The sequence below is a fragment of the Crotalus tigris genome, unplaced genomic scaffold (genome assembly GCF_016545835.1).
Source record: "Crotalus tigris isolate CLP2741 ecotype Arizona unplaced genomic scaffold, ASM1654583v1 scf7180000017987.690289119674:8195010, whole genome shotgun sequence".
In the NCBI taxonomy this organism is placed as follows: Eukaryota; Metazoa; Chordata; class Lepidosauria; order Squamata; family Viperidae; genus Crotalus; species Crotalus tigris.
The window spans coordinates 4,266,863-4,290,081 of record NW_024096758.1 but is presented as its reverse complement, the minus strand read 5'-3'; the positions used below and the strand labels follow the sequence as shown (position 1 = coordinate 4,290,081).

General features: G+C 37.6%; 1 protein-coding gene across 2 annotated transcripts in view; it reads right to left on the bottom strand.

Moving 5' to 3' along the window:
* The window catches only part of SELENOI (selenoprotein I), a 53,212-nt gene extending 31,326 nt beyond the window's left edge, over positions 1-21,886 (bottom strand). The window contains exon 1 of one of the 2 annotated variants that reach the window (XM_039346042.1): positions 21,604-21,886. In XM_039346042.1, coding sequence (XP_039201976.1) covers positions 21,604-21,675 — 72 coding nt within the window. In that variant the 5' untranslated portion in view covers positions 21,676-21,886. The remainder of the gene's footprint in view (positions 1-21,603) is intronic. The other variant, XM_039346041.1, reaches the window with a different exon arrangement.
* Between the last annotated feature and the right edge of the window lie 1,333 nt (positions 21,887-23,219).

The window sequence follows — 23,219 nt, the reverse complement described above, 5'->3', positions numbered from 1 at the left end:
TGATCTCCTCTAGGACTGACTGGTTTGATCGCCTTGCAGTCCAGGGGACTCGCAGGAGTCTTCTCCAGCACCATAGTTCAAAGGCCTCAATTCTTTGGCGCTCGGCCTTTCTTATGGTCCAACTTTCACAGCCACACATTACAACTGGGAAAACTATAGCCTTGACTATATACGCACTTTTGTTGGCAGGGTGACATCTCTGCTTTTTAGTGTGCTGTCTAGATTTGCCATAGCTTTCCTCCCCAGGAGCAAGCGTCTTTTAATTTCTTGGCTGCAGTCCCCATCTGTGGTGATCTTGGAGCCCAGGAAAATAAAATCTGTCACTACCTCCATTTCTTCCCCATCTATTTGCCAGGATTTGAGAGGGCCGGATGCCATGATCTTGGTTTTAACATTGAGTTTCAAGCCAACTTTTGCACTCTCCTTCTTTACCTGCATCAAGAGGCTCTTTAGTTCCTCTTCACTTTCTGCCATTAGAGTGGTATCATCTACATATCTTAGGCTGTTGATATTTCTCTTGGCAATCTTAATTCCAACTTTTGATTCATCTAGCCCTGCCTTTCTCATGATGTGCTCTGCATATAAGTTAAATAGACAGGGCGACAGTATACAGCCTTGCCGGACTCCTTTCCCAATTTTGAACCAATCAGTGGTTCCGTGTTCAGTTCTCACTGTTGTTTCTTGACCCGCATATAGGTTTCTCAAGAGACAAATAAGATGGTCTGGTATTCCTATCTCTTTAAGAACTTGCCACAATTTGTTGTGATCCACACAATCAAAGGCTTTAGCATAGTCAATGAAGCAGAAGTAGATGTTTTTCTGGAACTCCCTAGCTTTCTCCATGATCCAGCGTATGTTGGCAATTTGATCTCTAGTTCCTCTGCCTCTTCGAAATCCTGCCTTTACTTCTGGAAGTTTTCAATCCACATACTGCTGGAGTCTAGCTTGTAGGATTTTAAGCATAACTTTACTAGCATGTAAAATGAGTGCAATGGTGCGATAGTTTGAACATTCTTTGGCATTGCCTTTCTTTGGAATTAGAATGTAAACTGACCTTTTCCAATCCTGTGGCCACTGTTGAATTTTCCAAATTTGCTGGCAAATTCAGTGTAGCACTTTTACTGCATCGTCTTTTAAGATTTTGAATAGCTCAGCTGGAATACTGTCATCTCTACTAGCTTTGTTGTTACTCAGCTTTTCTAACACCCATTTCACTTCACATTCTAGGATGTCTGGCTCGAGGTCAATGACCACCCGATCGTTGTTATCAGGGATGCTAAGCTAATTCTTGTATAGTTCTTCTGTGTAATTTTGCCACCTCTTCTTAATCTCTTCTGCCTCTGTTAGGTCCCTGCCATTTTGGTCCTTTATCATGCCCATCTTTGCATGAAATGTTCCCTTCATATCTCCAATTTTCTTGAAGAGATCTCTGGTCCTCGGTATTCTATTGTTTTCTTCTATTTCTTTGCACTGTTGATTTAAGAGGCATTCTTATCTCTTCTAGCTATTCTCTGGAATTCTGCATTCAATTGGGTGTATCTTTCTCTTTCTCCCTTGCCTTTCGCTTCCCTTCTTTCCTCAGCTATTTGCAAAGCTTTCTCAGACAGCCATTTTGCTTTCTTGCATTTCTTTTTCTTTGGGATGGTTTTAGTTGCTACCTCTTGTACAATGTTGTGAATCTCCGTCCATAGTTCTTCAGGCACTCTGTCTATCAGATCTAATTCCTTAAATCTATTTGTCACCTCTACTGTATATTTATCAGGAATATGATTTAGTTCATACCTGAGTGGCCTAGTGTTTTCCCCTATTTTCTTCAATTTAAGCCTAAATTTTGCAACAACAAGCTCATGATCTGAGCGACAGTCAGCTCCTGGTCTTGTTTTTACTGACTGTATAGAGTTTCTCCATCTTTGGCTGCAGAGCACATAGTCATCTGCAATCTGATTTCTGTGTTGACTGTCTGGTGTAGAGCTGTCTCTTGGATTGTTGGAAAAGAGTGTTTTTTATGACCATCGTATGGTTTTATTAGGACTACACTATCTGGTCCAAACCCATTTTTGCCCAATGGAAACCTCCAGCTCTGGTGCTTATTTTATGTAATTGGTCTCCAACTCCCAAGCAGCCTTATTGCTACCACCTATGTGGCACTGATAAGCTACTTATGCTCTAACTTGGAAAAAAATACTTATCAGAGAATAACAAAGTTGTATTCATTGTGTTCCTTCACCTAAATATGCATCATTTATTCAATATCAATCTCTCCAACACCACAAATAATTACTCTCTTTTGAATGGGATTCCACTTTTCTGCCTCTCAGACATTGTTGCTTTGCAATTCAGAGCCAAGCAGGAGATGCATACTGTTAGCTAGAAAGTACTTTTGGCCATCTAAAAATAACATCCTTTAACTGGATAGTTTTTGCTATACCATTAGCATCATTTCCAGAAACCTTTGAGACTTATTGCCATCCCATTCATTTAGCCTTCACATTACTTTCAAAACATCATATCCAAGACATTCAGGAGATGGTGATTCCAATTAATGGTGTGGAATATTTAACAGATTGTTTAGATCTCATTATTTCTCCTTTTAGATGCAGGAGAGAGCAGTCTAATTATTTGGGCTAGGCAGAAAGAATTTTATCATGCTGAATATATGATCATGAACACTGGATCAAATCCTGTAAAAGTAATCACATCCAGATATTCAAGCTAGGTAATGAGATATGTAATGAAGACTATTACTGCAATCTGTTCTGGAAATTAAAATTAACATCTACCAACCCAACCAGATGGAAAGGATTCTTCCTGTAGTTCAATGATCAGCACTATTCAGTACTAACTACAAGGTTTTAATTTCAAACGTATATGGCACACAGAACTTTTGGTTTTTCAGAGAAACATAGATAGCACAAAAGATTTGATGTCTAAAAATGCACAACTGCAAATGTTCTGGTTCACCTTAAAATCTGTACACCTGTTATAAGTAATAAAGGCTACTTAAATGAAAAGTTATCAATTCAAAAAAGTGATTGGATTTATTTTCCTGAGGTATCCTAGCAGCCCCAATTCAAGCTGCACTGTTCTGTTTGTCAGTTGTTTAGTTCTAAATCAGGTGGAATCAAATTACTCGAGGAAATTCTTTTGCAGAAAAGAGGGGGAAAAGCAAATGGAGTCTAGAATGTAGATATTCAAGACTATTCATAGTAGACTATAATCTTCAGACCATAAAGTAAAGAAGATGAAATGTTAATTTAATCCCATGATAGGAATACCTGAAAAATAGTCTTGGGTAATACCCCCCCACCCCACACACAAATATATAGGCAAGTGTAATGGTATGTGAGGAAAGACCTTGGGAGATGGGTGAATTGATGCTGCCTAGGGAACAGTCATATAAGAAACAGCATATCGAGTACAGCTGGACAGAGGGTGGGGCAAGAGGCTCAGAAGGGACCCTCCCTAGTTTCTCAGGCTATAAAGGAGAGAGCAGGAGAATCTGCTTTCAGACTTCCAAGGTGTTACTACTATAATTTTACACTAAAGTAAGTTATCTGGTCTTATTTCTGTCTGATCTATCTGGTAAGACTGACAGCAGAGAATGGGGCTTATGTTCATCCTGTTACTGAACAATACACCAGTTCTGTGTTACAAGCAAACACTATGGACCCATGGTACAAAAAAGATTGGACAGATTTATAGCTTGGGTTAAACTGACATCTTAATCAAGATTTGCTAATTATGTTGCAACTTGCTGGGTTCACAAGCAGATTTTTATACAGTTCGATTCCCATATGAAAAGAGATTATCTACGTTTTGAGCAGCTCTGGTGCTATCAATAAACTAACATTCCATTTAAAAAAAGAGGCAGGAAAATGAAGATTTGAGAAGAAAATTGTGGAACAGCCTTTCTTTCAGGTAGAGTAGCTTAAGTACTTGCTTGCTTTGGGTTTCCTGTTAGCATCCCTTGAAGCCTCTTGAGATTGCAAATGGCAAACTCTAAATAACAGGCATTTGTCCAGATGTGATTGACCATCAGTGGATGAAAATGTCTCAAAGATGCATTCTGAGAACCAAGTCCTCTGGGCCAACTACAGCAATATCTTTAAGGTAAATCATTAGCTTTCAAATTTACAGAGCACAAATATAATTAAATGACCATAAAATCCTGGAAATTTGACATCATTATTAAAGCTATCTCAAAGATCACCGAGCCAAAAAAAAATCAGATGATGTGCCTAATAAATTATCTTTATATGAATGTTTTTGATACCATTGTTATGGCTCCAATAATAAAAAACTCTTTAGATTATATCCAATAATAGCATGATTTTTTCAAGATAATTGTATATTACATATATTGAATATATATGTATAGAGAATACAGATAGCCCTCAACTTGCAACCATTTATTTAATAGTTGTTTCAAAGTTACAATGGCGCTAACTCCCTCACACTTACAGCATCTTCTTGGTCATGTGATCAAAATTCTGGCACTTGGCAGTTGGCATGTATTTATGATAGCTGCAACATCCCACGGTCATTAAGAGCCGTGGTGACACAGTGGTTAGAATGCAGTTTTGCAGGCTAATTGGCCAACTGCCAGCTGTTTGGGTCTGACTGGCTCAAGGTTGATTCAATCTTCCATCCTTCCCAGGTCAGTAAAATGAGGATCCAGCTGGGGGCAATATGCTGACTTTGCGAACCACTTAGAGAGGGCTGTAAAGCACTGTAAAGTGGTACATACAATAAGTCTACGTACTATTGCTATTTGATTTGGGATGTTCCCAGCTGGTTTCCAACAAAGTCAATGGGTGAAGCCAGACTCACTTAATAGTTGCATGATTCACTTAACAAATGTAACAAAAAGTCATAAAATTGGCCACGGCACACGTAACAGCCTTGCTTAACAATGAAAATTCTGGTACCAACTGTGGTCATAAGTTGAGACCTACCTGCATATATATTCTTAATTCAGAAAAAAAAATTATAAAAAAGAATTTATTTATTTCAATTTGAGGAGTGTAAAGATGAAGATTCCCTCATGCCTAGGTCTTTATGTGGTTTTCTTAGTAACAAGAGAGAAGTGGTCTGCCAGGACCTTGGACAAGGATGCTTTTTTGACTGCATAGTCTAACTTAAGCTTTAGGATTCCCTGATGGTTTTCCTTCCAAGTAGTAAGCAGATACAAACCTGATTAGTTTTTTCCCCAAGGTCAGCAAACTAAAGTTGGATGAATTCAGAATCTTAAAAGTAGCACTGTTCTGATTTGTGAAGTCATCTTGAAAATTAGTTTAAATATTTCTTTTATAATATATGTTAACAGTTGTTTGCTTCATCTTGAAAGATTTACTTGTAAAAATAGTTTAAATATTTCTTTTATAATATATGTTGACAGTTGTTTGCTTTACAGTTTCCTGTTTAACAAGTTGCTTTATTTCTGTAGCATTAATAAATTAAGAAAAGAAAGCAAAGCAGCTTACTAAGCACTTTAGCTAATGCATAAGCTGGGAAACCCCATACTCAAACTTCTTTCATCTGTTAATTTTGGCAGTGACTTACATCACACTGATGTAAATATTATAAATGGGAATGCAAGCATAGTGAATATATCTTGGGAGTATATCTGTTGAGCATTATGGCAGACACATTAATTGCACAAAAAAAAAATATTAGCAAGAGACATGTCAGGCAAATTGACCAAACACTGCTTATCCATTCAGACTAGGGAATAATCACCTCCAAGTCCTGTTCCAACAAGGAAAAGGGAGAAGACAATTCAAAATTCACTTAGCAGGAGGTAATTTACAATAAAGCTACTTGTGTAATCTTTAATTAATATATGTTTCAATATTGTCTGCCCTATTTCAAAATGCTGGCTCTGTTTTTAAATCTCTACAGCAGCAACTTTTGCAATTCCAGTTCAGAGAGGAGCAGTACAGAAACGCACTTCTTTGAAATGCAATGTCATCTCCTTTAACAGGGAACAAATTACGTAGATATAGATATGAGTCAAGATACGATAAATCAAAACAAGTGTTATTTCCCCAATAATCAACATTTATTATGCATAATAAATTTAATAATAATATAGATTAATTTTCCATAGAGATTATAGACATATATATATATTTGTTTTCTGAGGTTATATATATATACATACATATACATACATATATAAATAATAATAATAATAATAATAGTAATAGTAATAATAATAATAATAATAATAATAATAATAATAATAATAATAATAAGTAGTAGTAGTAGTAGTAGTAGTAGTAGTAGTAGTAGTAGTTGGAAGGGACCTTGGAGGTTATCAAGTCCAACCCCCTGCTCAGGCAGGAAACCCTATACCATTTCAGACAAATGGTTGTCCGGTCTCTTCTTAAAAACTTCCAGTGTTGGAGCATTCACTGCTTCTTAAAACAGGTTGTTCCACTGGTTAATTGTTCTGTCAGGAAGTTTCTCCTTAGTTCTAGGTTGCGTCTCTTCTTGATTAGTTTCCATCCGTTGCTTCTTGTCCTGCCTTCAGGCGCTTTGGAAAATAGCTTGACTTCCTCTTCTTTGTGGCAGCTCCTGAGATATTGGAATACTGCTATCATGTCCCCCCTCGTCCTTCTCTTCATTAAACTACACATACCCAATTCCAGCAACCGTTCCTTATATGTTTTAGCCTCCAGTCCCCTAATCATCTTTGTTGCTCTTTTTTAAAATTTTTATTTATTCCTTTTTCACTATACAACAAAAATAAAAATAAAAATACATTTTTTTCTTAACAATACTGTGTTATACATCTCATATATATTTATTTACAATTTATTTATATTAATAATCATGTCTTTTTATTTCTCTGTTCCAGCCAATCATAACATTTGTTCCATATTTCATAAAATTCTGTTGCCTCCTTGTCTTTTAATTCTAGCGTAAGTTTGTTCATTTCTGTGTATTCTAGAATTTTGTATATAATCATATCATTTGTAGGTATGTTTTCACCCTTCCAACACTGGGCATATACTATGCGGGCTGCTGTTAATATATGTACAGTGATATATTGGAGTTGTTTTTCCATCTTTAAATTTATTATACCCAAAAGAAATAGTTCAGGTTTGAGTTCAATTTGCACCTTAGTTATCTCCTGTACCCAGTTCCTTATCCGTTCCCAATAGGTCTTTGCTTTAGGGTACAACCACATGTGATAGAATGTTCCCTCCTTATTTTTACATTTCCAGCATTCCGGATTCATATTTTTGTAAATTTTAGCCAATCTCGCCAGTGTTAAATGCCATCTATAGAACATTTTATATTGATTTTCCCTATATGCAGTTGACAATGTCAGTTTACAATTTCTGTTCCATAATCTTTCCCATTCTTCCAGTTTTATATTTCGGCCCACATTTCGTGCCCATGCTATCATTGGTCCTTTCACTATTTCTTCCTCCAAATCTACCTCTAATAAATATTTATAGGTTTTTGTTAAAAAATTTCCTTCCTTATCTGTTAAAATTTTATCCAATTGGTGTGGGGTCTGGTTTATTCTTCTGTGTACTCTTTCTAGGTCTCAATCTCTTTTTCACATCATGGTGATCAAAACTGGATGCAGTATTCCAAGTGTGGCCTTATCAAGTCATTGTAAAGTGGTATTAACACTTCACGTGATCTTGATTCTATCCCTCTGTTAATGTAGCCTAGCACTATGTTGGCTTTTTTGGTAGCTACAGCACACTGCTGGCTCATATTTAAATGATTGTTCACTGGGACTCCGAGATCCCTCTCACAGTTACTACTATTAAGCAAGGTACCCCCTATACTATACCTGTACATTTGGTTTTTCTTGCCTAAATGTAGAACCTTACTTTTTTCACCATTGAATTTCATTTTGTTAGATAGCGCCCAGTGTTCAAGTCTGTCCAGATCCTCCTGTATCTTAAGCCTATCTTCTGGAGTGTTGGCTATTCCTGCCAGCTTGGTGTCATCTGCAAATTTGATGAGTTCCCCATCTATCCCCTCATCCAAATCGTTGATGATGATGTTGAGAAGCACTGGGCCCAGAACAGAGCACTGGGTCACTCCACTACACACTTCCCTCCATGTAGATGCGGTTCCATTGAGGACCACACGCTGAGTACGGCCAGCCAGCCAGCTACAAATCCATCTGGTGGTGATGCTGTCTAACCCACATTTTTCTATCTTATCAAGTAGTAGGTTGTGATCTACTTTGTCAAATGCCTTACTTAAGTCCAAGTAAATTATATCCACAGCATTCCTCTGGTCCACTAATTTCGTCATTTGGTCAAAGAATGCAATAAGATTTGTCTGGCATGATCTGTTTTTGATAAACCCATGTTGGCTTTTAGTAATGACTTTATTTGCCTCTTGGTGTTTAGTAATGACTTTGTTTGCCTATAGATTTGTTGTTTGATTATCTTTTCCAGGATCTTCCCAGGTATTGAGGTCAGGCTGATAAGTCTGTAATTTCCTGGATCCAGTTTTTTTCCCTTTTTTGAAGATGGGAACTACATCAGCTCTTTTCCAGTCCTCTGGTAATTCCCCAGCTCCAGGATCTTTGAAAAATATTGTTCAGTGGTTCTGAGCTCACATCTGCCAGTTCCTTGAGAACCTTGGGGTGTAATCCATCTAGTCCTGGTGATTTGAACTCATCTAGGCTGGACAGGTGCTCACTTACCATTTTCTTGCCTATCTTAACTTGTGTTTCTATTCTGTTTTTTTATGGCACTATTTTTGATAGGTTGGTCTGTTTTTTCCCTTTGTGTAAAGACAGATGCAAAAAATGAGTTAAGTAGTTCTGCTTTTTCCCTGTTGCTTGTCACCTTCTTGCCACTTTCACCCACTAATGGACCAATCATTTCCTTCACTTTTTTCTTGTTTTTTACATGTTGAAAGAAGCTTTTTTTGGGTTATTTTTGACTTTGGTCGAAAGCCTTAGTTCATTTAGTTCACTTCATCTTTGAAGGCTCAGGCTATTTGCTGATATTCTGACTTAGTTATGTGCCCCTCTTTCCATTTTCTATACTTGTCCTTTTTATCTTTCAATTTATCAGAGAATTCTTTATGTATGATGTGTGTGTGTGTGTGTGTATGTATATATGCACATATCAGTAAATATACACAAATACTAATCAATCCCACATAATTTTTCCTGAAATAAGTGAATTTACTACAAGTAATATCAATTTGTTTGACCAATCATGTAGACAAATAGAAAATATCAAAACTAATACTTTCTTAAAATGTCACAAAAATAAAAATCTGTTTTTGTATTCATCTTTCACTCCAAACAATAGCATATATGCCACCTTGATCAATGATCTATTCTTGAAGCAACAATAGGGGAAAACCATTAATAGATATTTTAATTAATCAGAAAATAAAAGCAAAAAACAAACTCCATAAGCAGTAATTCTATTACATCCCCTGCCTATTTACAGCACATCCATTGATCCATTCCTCAACCTTGAGCAAGCTCCTGTTCTTTTTTCATCTTTGTCTGAGCTAGATCTGAAACTTTCTTTTTGCCAATACATTATACATATGCGTTGCATATATTATACAATTCTGAGCAAGCCCACTAAAATTACAGAATTAAGAACTATGACCATCACTGAGAAAAGTGCTTTCACATCAGGCTTGTAACATCAGAAGGAACTCTGAATGGCATGAAACAGAACAACATTTTTCCTTTATCTTGCTGATTTTAATCAATTTGGTTCCTTGTCCTCAAATATGACTTCATCCACAGATTCCAGAAGGAATAGTACGGTTTGAAGCTAGGATTAGAAGCTACGACAGCAGCACTCGGAAATATAGAGATTCTCCCAGCACAGATTTGATGACTTCTTTCCAAAGGGAAAAGGAGGAGGAGGAGCCAGCGCATGCCAGTAGAACAGGCTGAGCAAAGCCCTGCATTTTTCTTTAATCTACAGTATATCAATTTAACCTACTAACATGACAGCAAGAAAAAAAAAAGCTTGCTGCCAAATGGCAAAATCCAGAAACTGCCATTCACAGCTCTGCACTTGTCTGTATCCTGCAAAGAGCCAACTGTGCATTGAATAAGTGCAATCATTACAGAGGAATCTCTGAGGACCACCTAACAATCTAATTCAGTGAGATATAGATTTTCTATAAAAAAGGATCAGTGCAGATCCCAGCCAATAGCTCCTTGACAAAAACATTATAATTTTTTGCAAATCCAAAATCAGAGATCTGAAGCTGTGACTGACTGTACTGAAACCATACTGAGAAATGATCCTGTTTGGGATGTTCTGATTTACTACTGAATTGATTTACATTCCATTTTTCATAGAAGATATATTACTGTATGTCATAAATTCATCATCTGAAAATTAGTTTAAAAATAAACCTGTCTTTTAAAACCATGATTTGAGCATTGAATATTTCAAATTACAAATTCCCAAATGTATTATGTATACAGGTAGTCCTCGACATACGACCACATTTGAGGCCCAGATTTACACTGCTAAGTGAGTCAGTTGTTAAGTGAGTTTTGCTCCATTTTATGGCCTTTCTTGACACAGTTGTTAAGTGCTTAAATAGCTTAGACAGTTAATAAATGGTCATAAGTCACTTTTTTCAGTACCGTTGTAACTAAACAAATGATTGTAAGTCAAGGCCTACCTGTAAATGCTAGAGTAGATGGGACTTCACTTGGTTGTAACAGGGTCCTTCTAAAATATTCAAAGGAATTTCCAGAAAAGAAACAGCAACACAACTGTCTAGGGCCAAGGAAAAGCAGTTGCAGAGGTGGCTGTCTATTCTTTTGTTTAATTATAGTTAGGTCAGAACAACTGATGCAATGTAAACATGATTCCAGGGGTGAAAAGGTCTTTCTTGAGACTTCACACTTATTGGAAGTGCTATGCATGCCAACATTCCACTAGTAAATATATCTGTAAGCTACTCAATGCACCTTCTCGAACACCAAGTCAAATGTCCAATCCCTCACAGTGCCTGTATTGCTCTCCATACTTATAGCTAATACTGTATTCAACACAGTACATGGATAGTGAAAAATACATGAAATGATATATATGATGTATAGTCTCCTCTTTTCAATTTTCACGGGAAGCCAAATTATGGCTCAACCTGTGCAAATGGCTGCAATTTTGTTTTTTTGGGGGGGACCTTGCAACCTGTGTAAATTGCTGTGATTTTATTTGTTTGTTTGCTTGCTTGCTTGCTTCCTTAGGAGCTTACCATGAGGCAAAAATAAAAATATTACATACATAAGTTTAAGAAGGCATTAACTCTGTCCATTTCTCATTAATCTCTCCTCCTCATATGCTATTTAAGATGGTATTGGGGTGCGTCTTAAATCAGAAAATATTTCAAATCAAAATAAATTATTCTCAACCTAACAGAGAACTGATCATGAAATAATGGAGATTTGTAGCTATCATCCATATCTAGCTAAAAAAATTATACTGGTTGACTTTAAATACAGCAATATTGCAGATATTATGGCAAACTGCTTGTAATAATAACAGTGCAACATTGATGGTGCTAAATACAACATAACTTCAATATTAGCCATCTCAAAAAACAATCACAAGGCTAGATAATTTAATATTTTTTAGAAGCCAGAAATAAATTCAGTATGCATAAACCCTGAGTGACCTAAGGACATCCAATACAGTTACTGGCATTTTAGGACTTCTTACTTAATTTGTAAACAACTGGGAGATATTCTCTAATCTGCAGTCCATGTTTTTAGAATTTCCAAGATAACATACTATAATAATAATAATAATGATAAAGTTGGAAGGGACCTTGGAGGTCATCTAGTCCAACCCCTGCTCAGGCAGGAAACCCTATACCATTTTGGACAAATGACTGTCCAGTTTCTTCTTAAAAACTTCCAGTGTTGGACCATTCACTGCTTCTGGAGGCAGGTTGTTCCACTGGTTAATTGTTCTAACTGTAAGGAAGTTTCTCCTTAGTTCTAGGTTGCTTCTCTCTTTGGTTAGTTTCCACCCGTTGCTTCTTGTCCTGCCTTCAGGTGCTTTGGAAAATAGCTTGACTCCCTCTCTCTTTGTGGCAGCCCCTGAGATATTGGAACACTGCTATCATGTCCCCCCTCGTCCTTCTCTTTGTTAAACTAGACATACCCAATTCCAGCAACCGTTCCTTATATGTTTTAGCCTCCAGTCCCCTAATCATCTTTGTTGCTCTTCTTTGTACTCAACATCTTTTTTTACATCATGGTGACCAAAACTGGATGCAGTATTCCGAGTGTGGCCTTACCAAGGCATTGTAAAGTGGTATTAATACTTCACATGATCTTGATTCTATCCCTCTGTTAATGTAGCCTAGCACTGTGTTGGCTTTTTTGGCAGCTGCAGCACACTGCTGGCTCATGTTTTAATGATTGTCCACTAGGACTCCGAGATCCCTCTCACAGTTACTACTATTGAGCAAGTTACCCCCTATACCAGTGGTTCTCAAACTTTTTAATGCCGCGACCCCCAACCGGTCGTAAGTTGAGGACTACTCAAACAGTCGTAAGTCGAGGACTACTCAACTGGTGCAGCACCATTTGCAGAATGGGACTTTTGGCGGTCTCAGCAGGGCAGAGACAGCCTGGACAATTCCTATTGACTTTTGAAAGCCAATAGAATTAGACTCTATTCAAGAGAGTCTATTCCAGGGGTAGGCAACCCAAAACACTTAAAGAGCCACCTGGACCCATTTCCCACCAAAAACAAAACACTGGGAGCCGCAAAAACCTTTTGATATCTAAAATGAAGATAACACTACATATATCCTTTTTTACCTTTATTATAGGTGTGTGTGTGTGTGTGTGTGTGTGTATATATATACACATATATATGTATATGTATATATATATAATATACATACACATACACATACATGTAAAAAAAGGATATATGCAGTGTTATCTTCATTTTAGATTTCAAAAGGGTCTCTCTCTCTCTCTCCCTCCCTCCCTCTCTATCTGCCCTTGGTCTGCCACTCCTCTTCCCCCACTCTCTTTCTTTATCTCTCTCTCTTTCCTCTCTCTCCCTCCCTCTCTCCCTCTCTCTCTTTCTCTCTCTCTCCCCCCCCCCTCTCCTATCTGCTGCTCACCTAGCAAGCTTCAAGCTGTTGTCCAACAAGCTCAGGGGTAGGCAACCTCGTCTCTTTTATGACTCATGGACTTCAACTCCCAGAATTCCTGAGTCAACCTAGCTGGGTTAGCTAGCTCTCTCCTGCCCTTCCTGCTTCCTGCAGAGATGCAGCAAAGGGAGGAGCTCCGCCCAGTAAGCTTTTCAGCTCCTCGGAGAACACTGTTAGTGCACTCTCTTTTACACATACACACAGATACACACACAAAAACACAAACACAAACACAGAGAGAGAGAGAGAGGGAGAGAGAGAGAGAGAGAAGGAAGCAGGGAAGCGCAATTGCCTCTCTCTGTCTCTTTCTGCAAAGGCGGAGGAGGCTGGGAGCCACAGGGGAAGGCTCAAAGAGCCGCATGCGGCTCCGGAGCCGCAGGTTGCCGACCTGTGGTCTATTCTATTGGTTTTCAAAAGCCAATAGAATAAAAGGGAGTAGCACAGCTAAGGAAAAGGGGAAAAAATGGCAGACTGCGTTGTTTGGCGATCCCCGTGAAATGGTCGTTCGACCCCAAATGGAGTCCTGACCCACAGGTTGAGAACCACTGCCCTATACTATACCTGTGCATTTGGTTTTTCTTGCCTAAATGTAGAACCTTACTTTTTTCACCATTGAATTTCATTTTGTTAGATAGCGCCCAGTGTTCAAGTCTGTCCAGATTCTCCTGTATCCTAAGTCTGTCTTCTGGAGTGTTGGCTACTCCTGCCAGCTTGGTGTCGTCTGCAAATTTGATGAGTTCCCCATCTATCCCCTCGTCCATTGAACTATCTCCTCAAACAACCATTTTCCACATTTGTTACTACTAAAAGCAAGATTGGCAAATTTCCAAGGATTTAGCCACTGAATTGCATGAATAAAGAAACCAGGAAATTGGATACTGAATTTTGTTTATTTTTCACAATTATGCATAAAGATGAGGCTAACTAAAGAAAGAGATTTTGATTATACAGTATATTGCTGCAAAGAACTTACCTATAACCTATCACTTTATCCAGCTGAAATATGCATGGTAAATGCCAACTTCCTAGACCTAGACTGACTGTTCTATGTTTGGTTGGATGATTGACTTCCTTGTTTCAACTGCTTTGATTCTGTACATTAATTTTCTTAACATCCTCCTGACATACATTTTACAGTATTTAAACTTCACATATTTTGCAAAAACGTAACTCCAAAGCGGATTTTAGCTATTTGTCTGGTTCAGGCTGCAAAGGAAATCGGATTAAAGAAAGGGCTCAACTTCATTCCTTAGCATTGTAAGGCTACAAAAGACTCTTCTGTTTGAATTCCACACTGCTGGTGCAGAGGCCACTGAAGGAGCTGGCCTAATAGTTTGACTTAGAGTTTATTGCAAGATTAGGAGAAAACGCAAGAATATCAGGCTTCAAATCCCAAGAAAGACACAATGAGTTACTTCAAAGCAGTTTCCTTTACAGGTAGTCTTCAACTTACAACCATTTGTTTAGTGACAACGCCAGTGAAAGAAGTGACTTATGACTGTTTTTCACACTTACGACCCCATGGTCATGTGATCAAAATTCAGATGCTTGGCAACAGGTTTATTCTTAGGACAGTTGCAGGTCACCTTTTGTGACCTTCTGACAAGCAGTCAATAGGGAAGCCAGATTCACTTAATAACCATGTTAGCAACTACAGTGATTCACTTAACAACTGTGGCAAGAAAGGACATAAAACGGGGCAAAACTCACTTAACAATTGTCTCTCTTAGCAACAGAAATTTGGGATTCAATTGCAGTCGTAAATCAAGGACTATCTGTATTGTTCCTCACCTATGGATAGAAAGCTTGCCAACTAAAGCAAACTATTTGCATGATTAAAGATATACTCTGAGAACTGCTAGGGAGGAGCTGTCTTGACCTTCTTCCTCCCAACCAAACTATCGAAATGTCATTGATTTGCTTCTCTGGAATGCAGCCCCTCCCTTCTGGGAATCCAGACTACACTCCACCACAAGAATGACTTAAAGGCAAGGAAGACCACAAAGTTTAAATTTTAACCATTTAATGACAATATATATATTTTCTTGACTACTGTTCATTCAATCAATTATAAAGTCATAAAATTTGAATATATGTGAATATACAGACAGAGTATGCAGAGTAAGGAAGATACAAGGAAGTAAGAAGATTGTTAGAAGGTACAAGTACAAGATCCTTTGTGTGCCAAAGGATCCAGTTGTGGCATATCCTGTTTTTCCTCCTGAATGAACTCATCCAATCTTTCCAGGAGTTTTCAATTATTCCTGGAAGTGGGCAGAAAGTCATTCAAAGATTTTCAAACCTGTAGCTGATTTCAAGAATCTACTTTAATAAGCAGAAAAGTCATGAATTGATTAGTCCTGGGGGGGAAAAACCAGGAATTTTTAGAGAGAGATTGCTGTAACTGTTTTTTGTTTGTTTAAATGTGGTATGAGATACTACAGGCAGTGTTATTGCCACTCCTGGAGAATGATTTAGAATAAAGCACTTCGTGCTGGTTCTTGAGAAAAGTGAGTATACAGTATGTGTGGCATTTATTTTTATGACATATTGTAGACAATTCAAAAATTTGACCATAGTTTTTTTCGCATTTGAGAGGTACCCTTTTCAGGACTCACTGGATATATTAGCAATTTCACTGTTTGCTCAATCATCTGTTCAGTTTTATCATGGAGATCCCAGTTTTTCAACATACAGTACATTAGTACATCTAAACCCTATTACTATTTCTATGATTAAAACAAAAACATGGCATCTTTGTTGAGATCCAAGACTATAAAATATGCATAGTTAAATTATTAGAAGGCTTTCTTTCAAATTCAGTAAAACTGGAAAGGAATGCCTCTTTTGTTTTTTTTTTTTTTTTTTTTTATTGAAATTTTTCAAAAGTTTTACAAATAAAAATCCACCCCCCCCTCCCCAACCACCCCACCCCCCCCCGACTTCCCAGAACTGAATATAGGATTATTTAACAAATATTTTAAAAATAACATTTGCAATTTATAAAATAATTAATAATAATAATAAAAATCACAGTAATAATATATATAGAAATAATATACATAACATAAACTTTAAAATGAATAATATATACTAAAAAAGAAAAAAAATAAAAAATAAAAAGAGAAGAGAGAGAGAGAAAGAAGAAAGAAGAAAGTAGACGAAAAATAAAGCATATATATATATAAAAAAAAAAAAAAATATATGAATAATAATACATTAAAAATGTATATATATAAAAAAGAAAAAGAAGAAAGAAAGAAAGAAAAAACAATCATTACAAATTATAAAAAGGCTAAATAATATTTTTCCATATCCAAATTATGTTGTATAAAATTTATCCATTTTTCCCATACCGCAAAAAATTTTTCTTGAGATTGCTCCTTTAAGAAAGCCGAAATCTTTGCCATTTCTGCCAAATACGAAACTTTATGAAACCATTCTTGTAAAGTAGGCAAAGATTCCTTCTTCCAATATTGTCCTATTAACAACCTAGCGGCTGTAATCAAATTTAACATCAATATAACCTCCTTAGCATCACAGTCAATAACAATACCTAGTAAAAATAATTGCGGAGTAAATTTTACCCTTCTTTTAAAAATTCTTTGAATATTCCACCATATCTTAATCCAAAAAGCTTTTATATGCTTACACGTCCACCAAATATGGTAATAGGTAGCATCCAAATATCCACATCTCCAGCATTTCGGCTGTAGATTAGGGTACATAATGGACATTTTCTTTGGGTCAAGGTGCCATCTATAAAACATCTTATAAAAATTCTCTCTTAAATTTTGCGCTTGTGTGAATTTAACATTTCTTATCCAAATAAGTTCCCAAGTATCCATTGAAATCGTTTCACCAATATTCTGTGCCCATTTAATCATACAATCTTTAACTAGTTCAAGTTCTGAATCTAATTCCACTAAAACCCCATAAACTCTCTTAATATGGGTTGGCCTTTGATCTCTTACTTGTTTTAAAAAAATTCCATCTTCTCTAAGCCAGCCCATTTTACAATCCATCTTCCATCTATCCACTATTTGTCTATATTGGAACCATGAATAAGTTAAGTTTTCATGTGTTAATTCTTCCAAAGATTTTAACTGCCAGTCTTGGCCATCCCATCTTAATAACTGTACGTAAGAGACCTTGTCCATATTTACCCCTTTCCTTATACCTTCTATGGCATGCCGAGGTATAGCCCATAATGGTATTTTGAAGTCACTTTTATAATACTTTCTCCACACTCTTAGCAAAGAGTTTCTTATAATATGAGACTTAAAAACCCAATCCACTTTTTTATTAAATATTAAATAGGCATGCCATCCAAAAAATAGGTCCCAGCCTTCCAAATGAAGTATTTCTGTATTTGTTAAATTCACCCAGTCGCTAATCAATGTCAATACTACAGCATCATAATACAATTTCATATTTGGTACCTTGAGTCCACCTCTCTCACGAAAATCTTGCAGTATTTTAAGTTTCACCCTTGGTTTTTTCCCTGCCCAAACAAATTTATTAATACCTTTTTGCCATTCATCTAAATTACGTTCGTTTTTTAAAATAGGTAACATTTGAAACAAAAAAATAAACTTTGGCAGGACATTCATTTTAATAACTGCAATTCTGCCCATAAGGGATAACTGTAAATTATTCCAGGAATGCCTCTTTTGTTGATAACCTATTTTTGCTCCAGTTTTAAGTCTTCTCATTTCTATTTACTATAACACACAGCTCATATACTGTAGTTTGTTTCTTTGGCTATTTCACAAAACATAAAAATAAGGAAACAAATCCAATGAAATAGCAAAGAAAATTTAAGTTAGTATGATTAAATTCTTTATATTTAACATTTTAAATTAAAGAATTTTCAAACATATTTCAGCAGGCTTTTCGACTAAAGGTCATGGTAAGTCATAGTATAGTTGTGTGGAAGATTACAATAATGCTTATTCATAGCTAAACACATTGTCCAATGTTTGTTCAGCAAATCAGGCTCTCTGGCTTATTCAGTGAAAGAAACCAGAAACAATCCTCTCCTTTCCCTTACCTCCCACTGTTTCCACTTGAATCCCACAACTTGCTAAACTATGAAGAGGTGCTTTACCTTTTATCTAAAAGCAATAAAAATAGTACATATGTATGTATGTGTGTGTGTGTGTGTGTGTGTGTGTACTATATGTATATGTATATGTATATGTATATATGTGTATGTACATGTGTATACACACACATACACACACACACACACACACACACACACACAGCAACTGAGAAAAATTCCACAATAATGAGTAAAACCAAGAAATAGGTCCCTCGGCACATAGCCAGGTTTTTAAAGTGTTTAAAAGGGCCATTCTAATCTCCAAAGGAAGGATGTTCAGAAGAGCAGGAGCTATAGCAGAGAAAATAAATCTTCTGGTCCCAGTGCCATGTGACCCTGCAGCATGCCCAACCTGCTGGACTGAATTGTCTGCTAGGTGTTTAGCAACCCTAAACCCTAAGGAGGGACCAGATCCCCTAAAATAGGGCTACTGGGCGATTGTCTGCAGAACCACAGACACAATAAGGGCATAGAAATATTGTTTCGCTGCTCTTATTGCCACGGACTCTAATAATGTCTCTAGCTTGTGTTCAATAGTCTTTGTTCCTCATCTTTTGCCAGTGGTGGTCTACACATTTCTTAGTCCTTCAACTCTACCATATATATCTAGGATATTTTTTAAATTTCTCAATATAGTTTATACCCCCCAGTATTTCCACAAGGTCTCCCACACAAGTACTAATCAAACCTGATTCCACTTAGCTTCCCAATTCAGATAGTCAGAAAATGCTGCCACCTGCTGAGACAGGTCTCAGCGGATCAACTTTTATTAGAGAAAGGAAATGTGAGCTACTGGCTGGATTCATGCATTGTGCTAATTCATGCATTTAGCTGATTTCAGCAATGTATTCTGAATGTGAACTCAGATACTATTAAATTATAGTTTATAATTATCATGCTGTGCTGGCCCTGCCAGTAAGGCTTATTTAATAAACTCAGGTTAAACAAATGAAAATTTAATGCAATGTATATACAAGGTCACCGAACTTCACATGTAGCAAGATGCCTAATTTAAGATAAAGAAAAGGGTATAAATGGTCCAAAGAGAAGAATTCTAATGCAAAAGGGTTGTTCTGCATACCTCTTCAGCATTAAGGTCAAGATTAAAATGGGAAGATCTGACATTCCACTGGAATCTTAGGGAGCAGTACACTACAAGTAGTCCTTATTTAATGATCACAATGGAGCATATAATTTCCATCAGATGTCACTGTGATCATTAAATGAGTCACCACGTGACCTGACTCAATTTCACAACCATTTTTAGGATGGTCATAAAATGAGCCACCATGGTCATTAAACAAATCATGTGCTCATTAAATGAATCACATGTCGTTAAGCAAATCCATTGTCTTGAATGGACATTTTTTGCCAGAAACCTGAAAAAGTCACAAATTGTGGTCATATTGCACGCTGCAATCAGTCATAAATGGAAGCCAGCTGTCAAGTGCCCCAAATCACGTGATCATGGGGTGTTTGTGTGCAGTAGTTGTAACTTTGAAGTTAAATTGTAAGCAATGTTTCTGATGCTGTCATAACTTTAATGGTTATTAAACAATTAGTAATTAAGAGGGCTAGCTGTCTAAGTAGAAAACTCAGCAAGTTACAGAATGATGATAAAACATAAGTAGCAGCAATTTCCCAAATCTTTCCTTCAATGCAACTTGAGGAAGGTGGCTGTTAATTTTGTAGGCAGAAGTTCCTTTACAGAGAAGGAAAAGAAAAGATTCTATATGTTGAGGAAACCTCAACATCTGCAAAAGTAAAAAGAAGTCAACTCTTTATCCATACACACAAAGAAAAAGAACAGCCAGAGAGTCCTCTGCAAAGAAACAAAAGGAGATAATTGCTGTATACAACTTCCTTGTCCTCATTATAATGACTGAAACCAATTACCCTATGTGTTTACGGAAGAATGAAGGAGTCAGAAAAGTCTACAAGCAGGTAGATGAAAAAGCGTTCTTGTGACTTTCATTCATTTCACTATTATGAGCAATAAATGTTCAGATGATTTTCTCTTACAATGTGTGTGGCTCAGTTCAAGTCACTCACCCATGGGAATTTCTTTGCATCTATTTCATTTATAAAATTTATATTTGTCATCCACCAGGAGCTTGGGGAGGGGGAAACTATTTCCTTTTATCCCAACAAGTATTGTGAGATAGTTGGCCTGAGAAAACAATTGGCCAAATAATTTAATGACCTTTCCATGACTGAGCATGGGCTTGAATCTGGATGTTCCCACTGCTAATCCAATATTTTACACTCAATTTTAATTGTTAACTGGCAGTATTTGAAACACCTGATTGGTTTGTATAAAGAAAGGATACACATGCTCAGAGTCAAATACCTTTTGTGGCTAAAGAAGGCATAAAAATTGCAGAAGTGAGGGCAATACTAAAAGTCTCAAACATGATAAGCACATATCCATCATTCAACAAAAATTAAATATAAAATATAAAAATAATTAAAATAAATTAAAAAACAAAAAACAAACTCAATGGACCACTAGATCTTTTTCTGCCATCAGTTTTCTATGTTTCTATGTGGTAGTAATCAAAGACAACCTACTGAAAAGACTTAGCTTTGTGACTGAACTCTATATGCCATGCCTAAAAAGAATCAGCAAAGTTACCAGTAGAGTTAAACTATGACAGCTACTGGATCCTAACTCTCTTTTGTCCCTATATCCTAGGAAGAAGACTCAGCTTGTAATTCATGGATATCATAGAGTCAAAATTATAGAATTCTTTGTCATGCACATATTCCATTTTCAAAAGATAGTAGAGAAAATATTACATGGCCATATAGTGAAAGCACATCTGTGTGCAAAAGGATTATTCACAAGCTTAAAGCTTCAAAAGCATCTTCTTGGCAAGCATAAAATAATAATAATAAATGGATATCACAGAGGAATCTTTACTGAGTCACGGCTCTGAAATGATCCACGAGGTGGGCAGATGGAGACACTCCAAATACCGTCTGTGCCATAACCCCAAATTTTCAACCAGAAATAGGCCTCCTTTATTCCAAATAGCGGGCCTTCGTCCAAGGTGGACTACAGTTCCCATCAGCCTCACTCATCTCTCCATTCGGGTTAGCGGCAATGGGAGCTGTGGGCTAATTCATCCGGTGAGTGGAGGAAAGAGAAGCACTGACAGGGCACGGCTGCTTCCCGCAGGAAAGAAACTGCGCCGCCGCTGAGCTATCCAAGCACCGCGTGTCTCTCCCGAGGGATACCTCCCATCGCCCTCCAACAGCCCAGGGCATCTCCTTCCCCGCAACCCCAGCAGCTCTTTCCCTCCTTCGGAAAAACCCGCGGAAGCCCACCGTCTCACCTTGTACTTATCAAAGCCGGCGAGTTGCTCGGCGTTCACGTACTCATAACTGGCCATGGTTAGTAGCGACATCAGACGGATCCGCTGTGCAGAAAAGGGCCCAGTCCGTATCGCCTACCTTTCCCACGCGACGCTATTACAGGGAGCAGGAGCAGCGCCCGCAGATAGACTCTGTACGCTCGTCCCGCCCGGCTTCGAGAATAACAGGGGAAGAGGAGGAAACCCCCCCTCCCCGCTCCAACCCCTCGCCGGATTCCGTACTTCGCTGCTCCTCCTCCCGCGTGGCTGCTCCAGATCAGCCCATCCGTGACGTCACCGAACGCCTCTTTGCCCGCCCACTTTCCCCTTTTGGCGTGCCGCCATCTTGGATGAAGCTGAGCCCCTGGGATTGGTTCTGTCTCTGCCTCTGTGATTCAGAGGTCATTCCCCTTCTCGCCTGCTCTGCTTCTTGAAAAACAGCTTGCTTTCAGGGTACCGCTGGGATTTGAAAATTATTTAGTGGGCGGTTTATATCATAGAATCATAGCTCTGGAAGGGACCTTCAGAGTGTTGTCTTTATTCCTCGAATTCATTGCAACTGAATATATTCCTGTTCTTTTTCTATCCCTCCCCCGTTTCTTCATTCAGTTCATGATAGCCTCTTCCCTACTTGCTCTGCGTAGAGCATCCAATTGGTCTACCAAACGCTACTGTATGCGGATTTGATGATACGTTAATAAGAGCATGGGACCGATTTTTTTATGTTTTGCAGTAATTAAAGCTACTTCAATTTCTTTTATAACAGGTGAGGGAAGTTAGCCCAGAGAAAGAAATATTAAAAAGGGCAGAAAAATATATTTTTCCTCAAAAGGACTTTTTAAAACCAAACCTGGCCCCAAATCTACCTCTCTGCCCCAAGCAAGAGCTAGGCCCATACAAATGCAGATGTAAAACCATCAGAAAGTTGGAGCCAGAGTAATCAAGAAGACAAAAGAGAAGATCTGCATACCCCACCCAAACTCTAGGAGTCAGCCCCATCACTTGGGAAACAGGATATGATAACAGAATTAAACCACAGATATCAAGGCCTAGACAAACACTCAGAAACAGCCTCAAGGGTCATGCCACAGGAACAGGAAACTATTCCAAACAAGGCTAGAGAGGGTATAAAAAACCTAACTGTCCATGTGCTCTCTCTCTTTCCTCCTTTCTGCAAGGACCATCTTTCTGCTTCTTCAATAAACTGTAACCTTTTTCCCAAAGCAGTCTCCATGTTGCCTATTTATTCCCAGCTTGGATGAACCAGGATGAAGACTTCTCACACTTTTTTTTACTGAAAAGATGACTTTATAATGAACTGGTAACTAACTGCACAAGTTGGCTTCACAAAATGTGCTATCCTATCAGTTGACTTGTGGCTCAGTTTATCCTGTGACTTGAGTCCAACTTTCTGCATAGATGGTGGGGCTAAAATTGGGGGTAAAATTGCTAGAGAAAAAGTAAGTCTAACAATCCAATTCTGCTGCTTGTACTGGTCCTGTACTCTTCAACAGCTTCATAAACAATATGGGAGGGGGAATAAAAGATGAATTTATCTAATTTGCAGACAATACCAAGCTGGCAGGAATAATCAACAC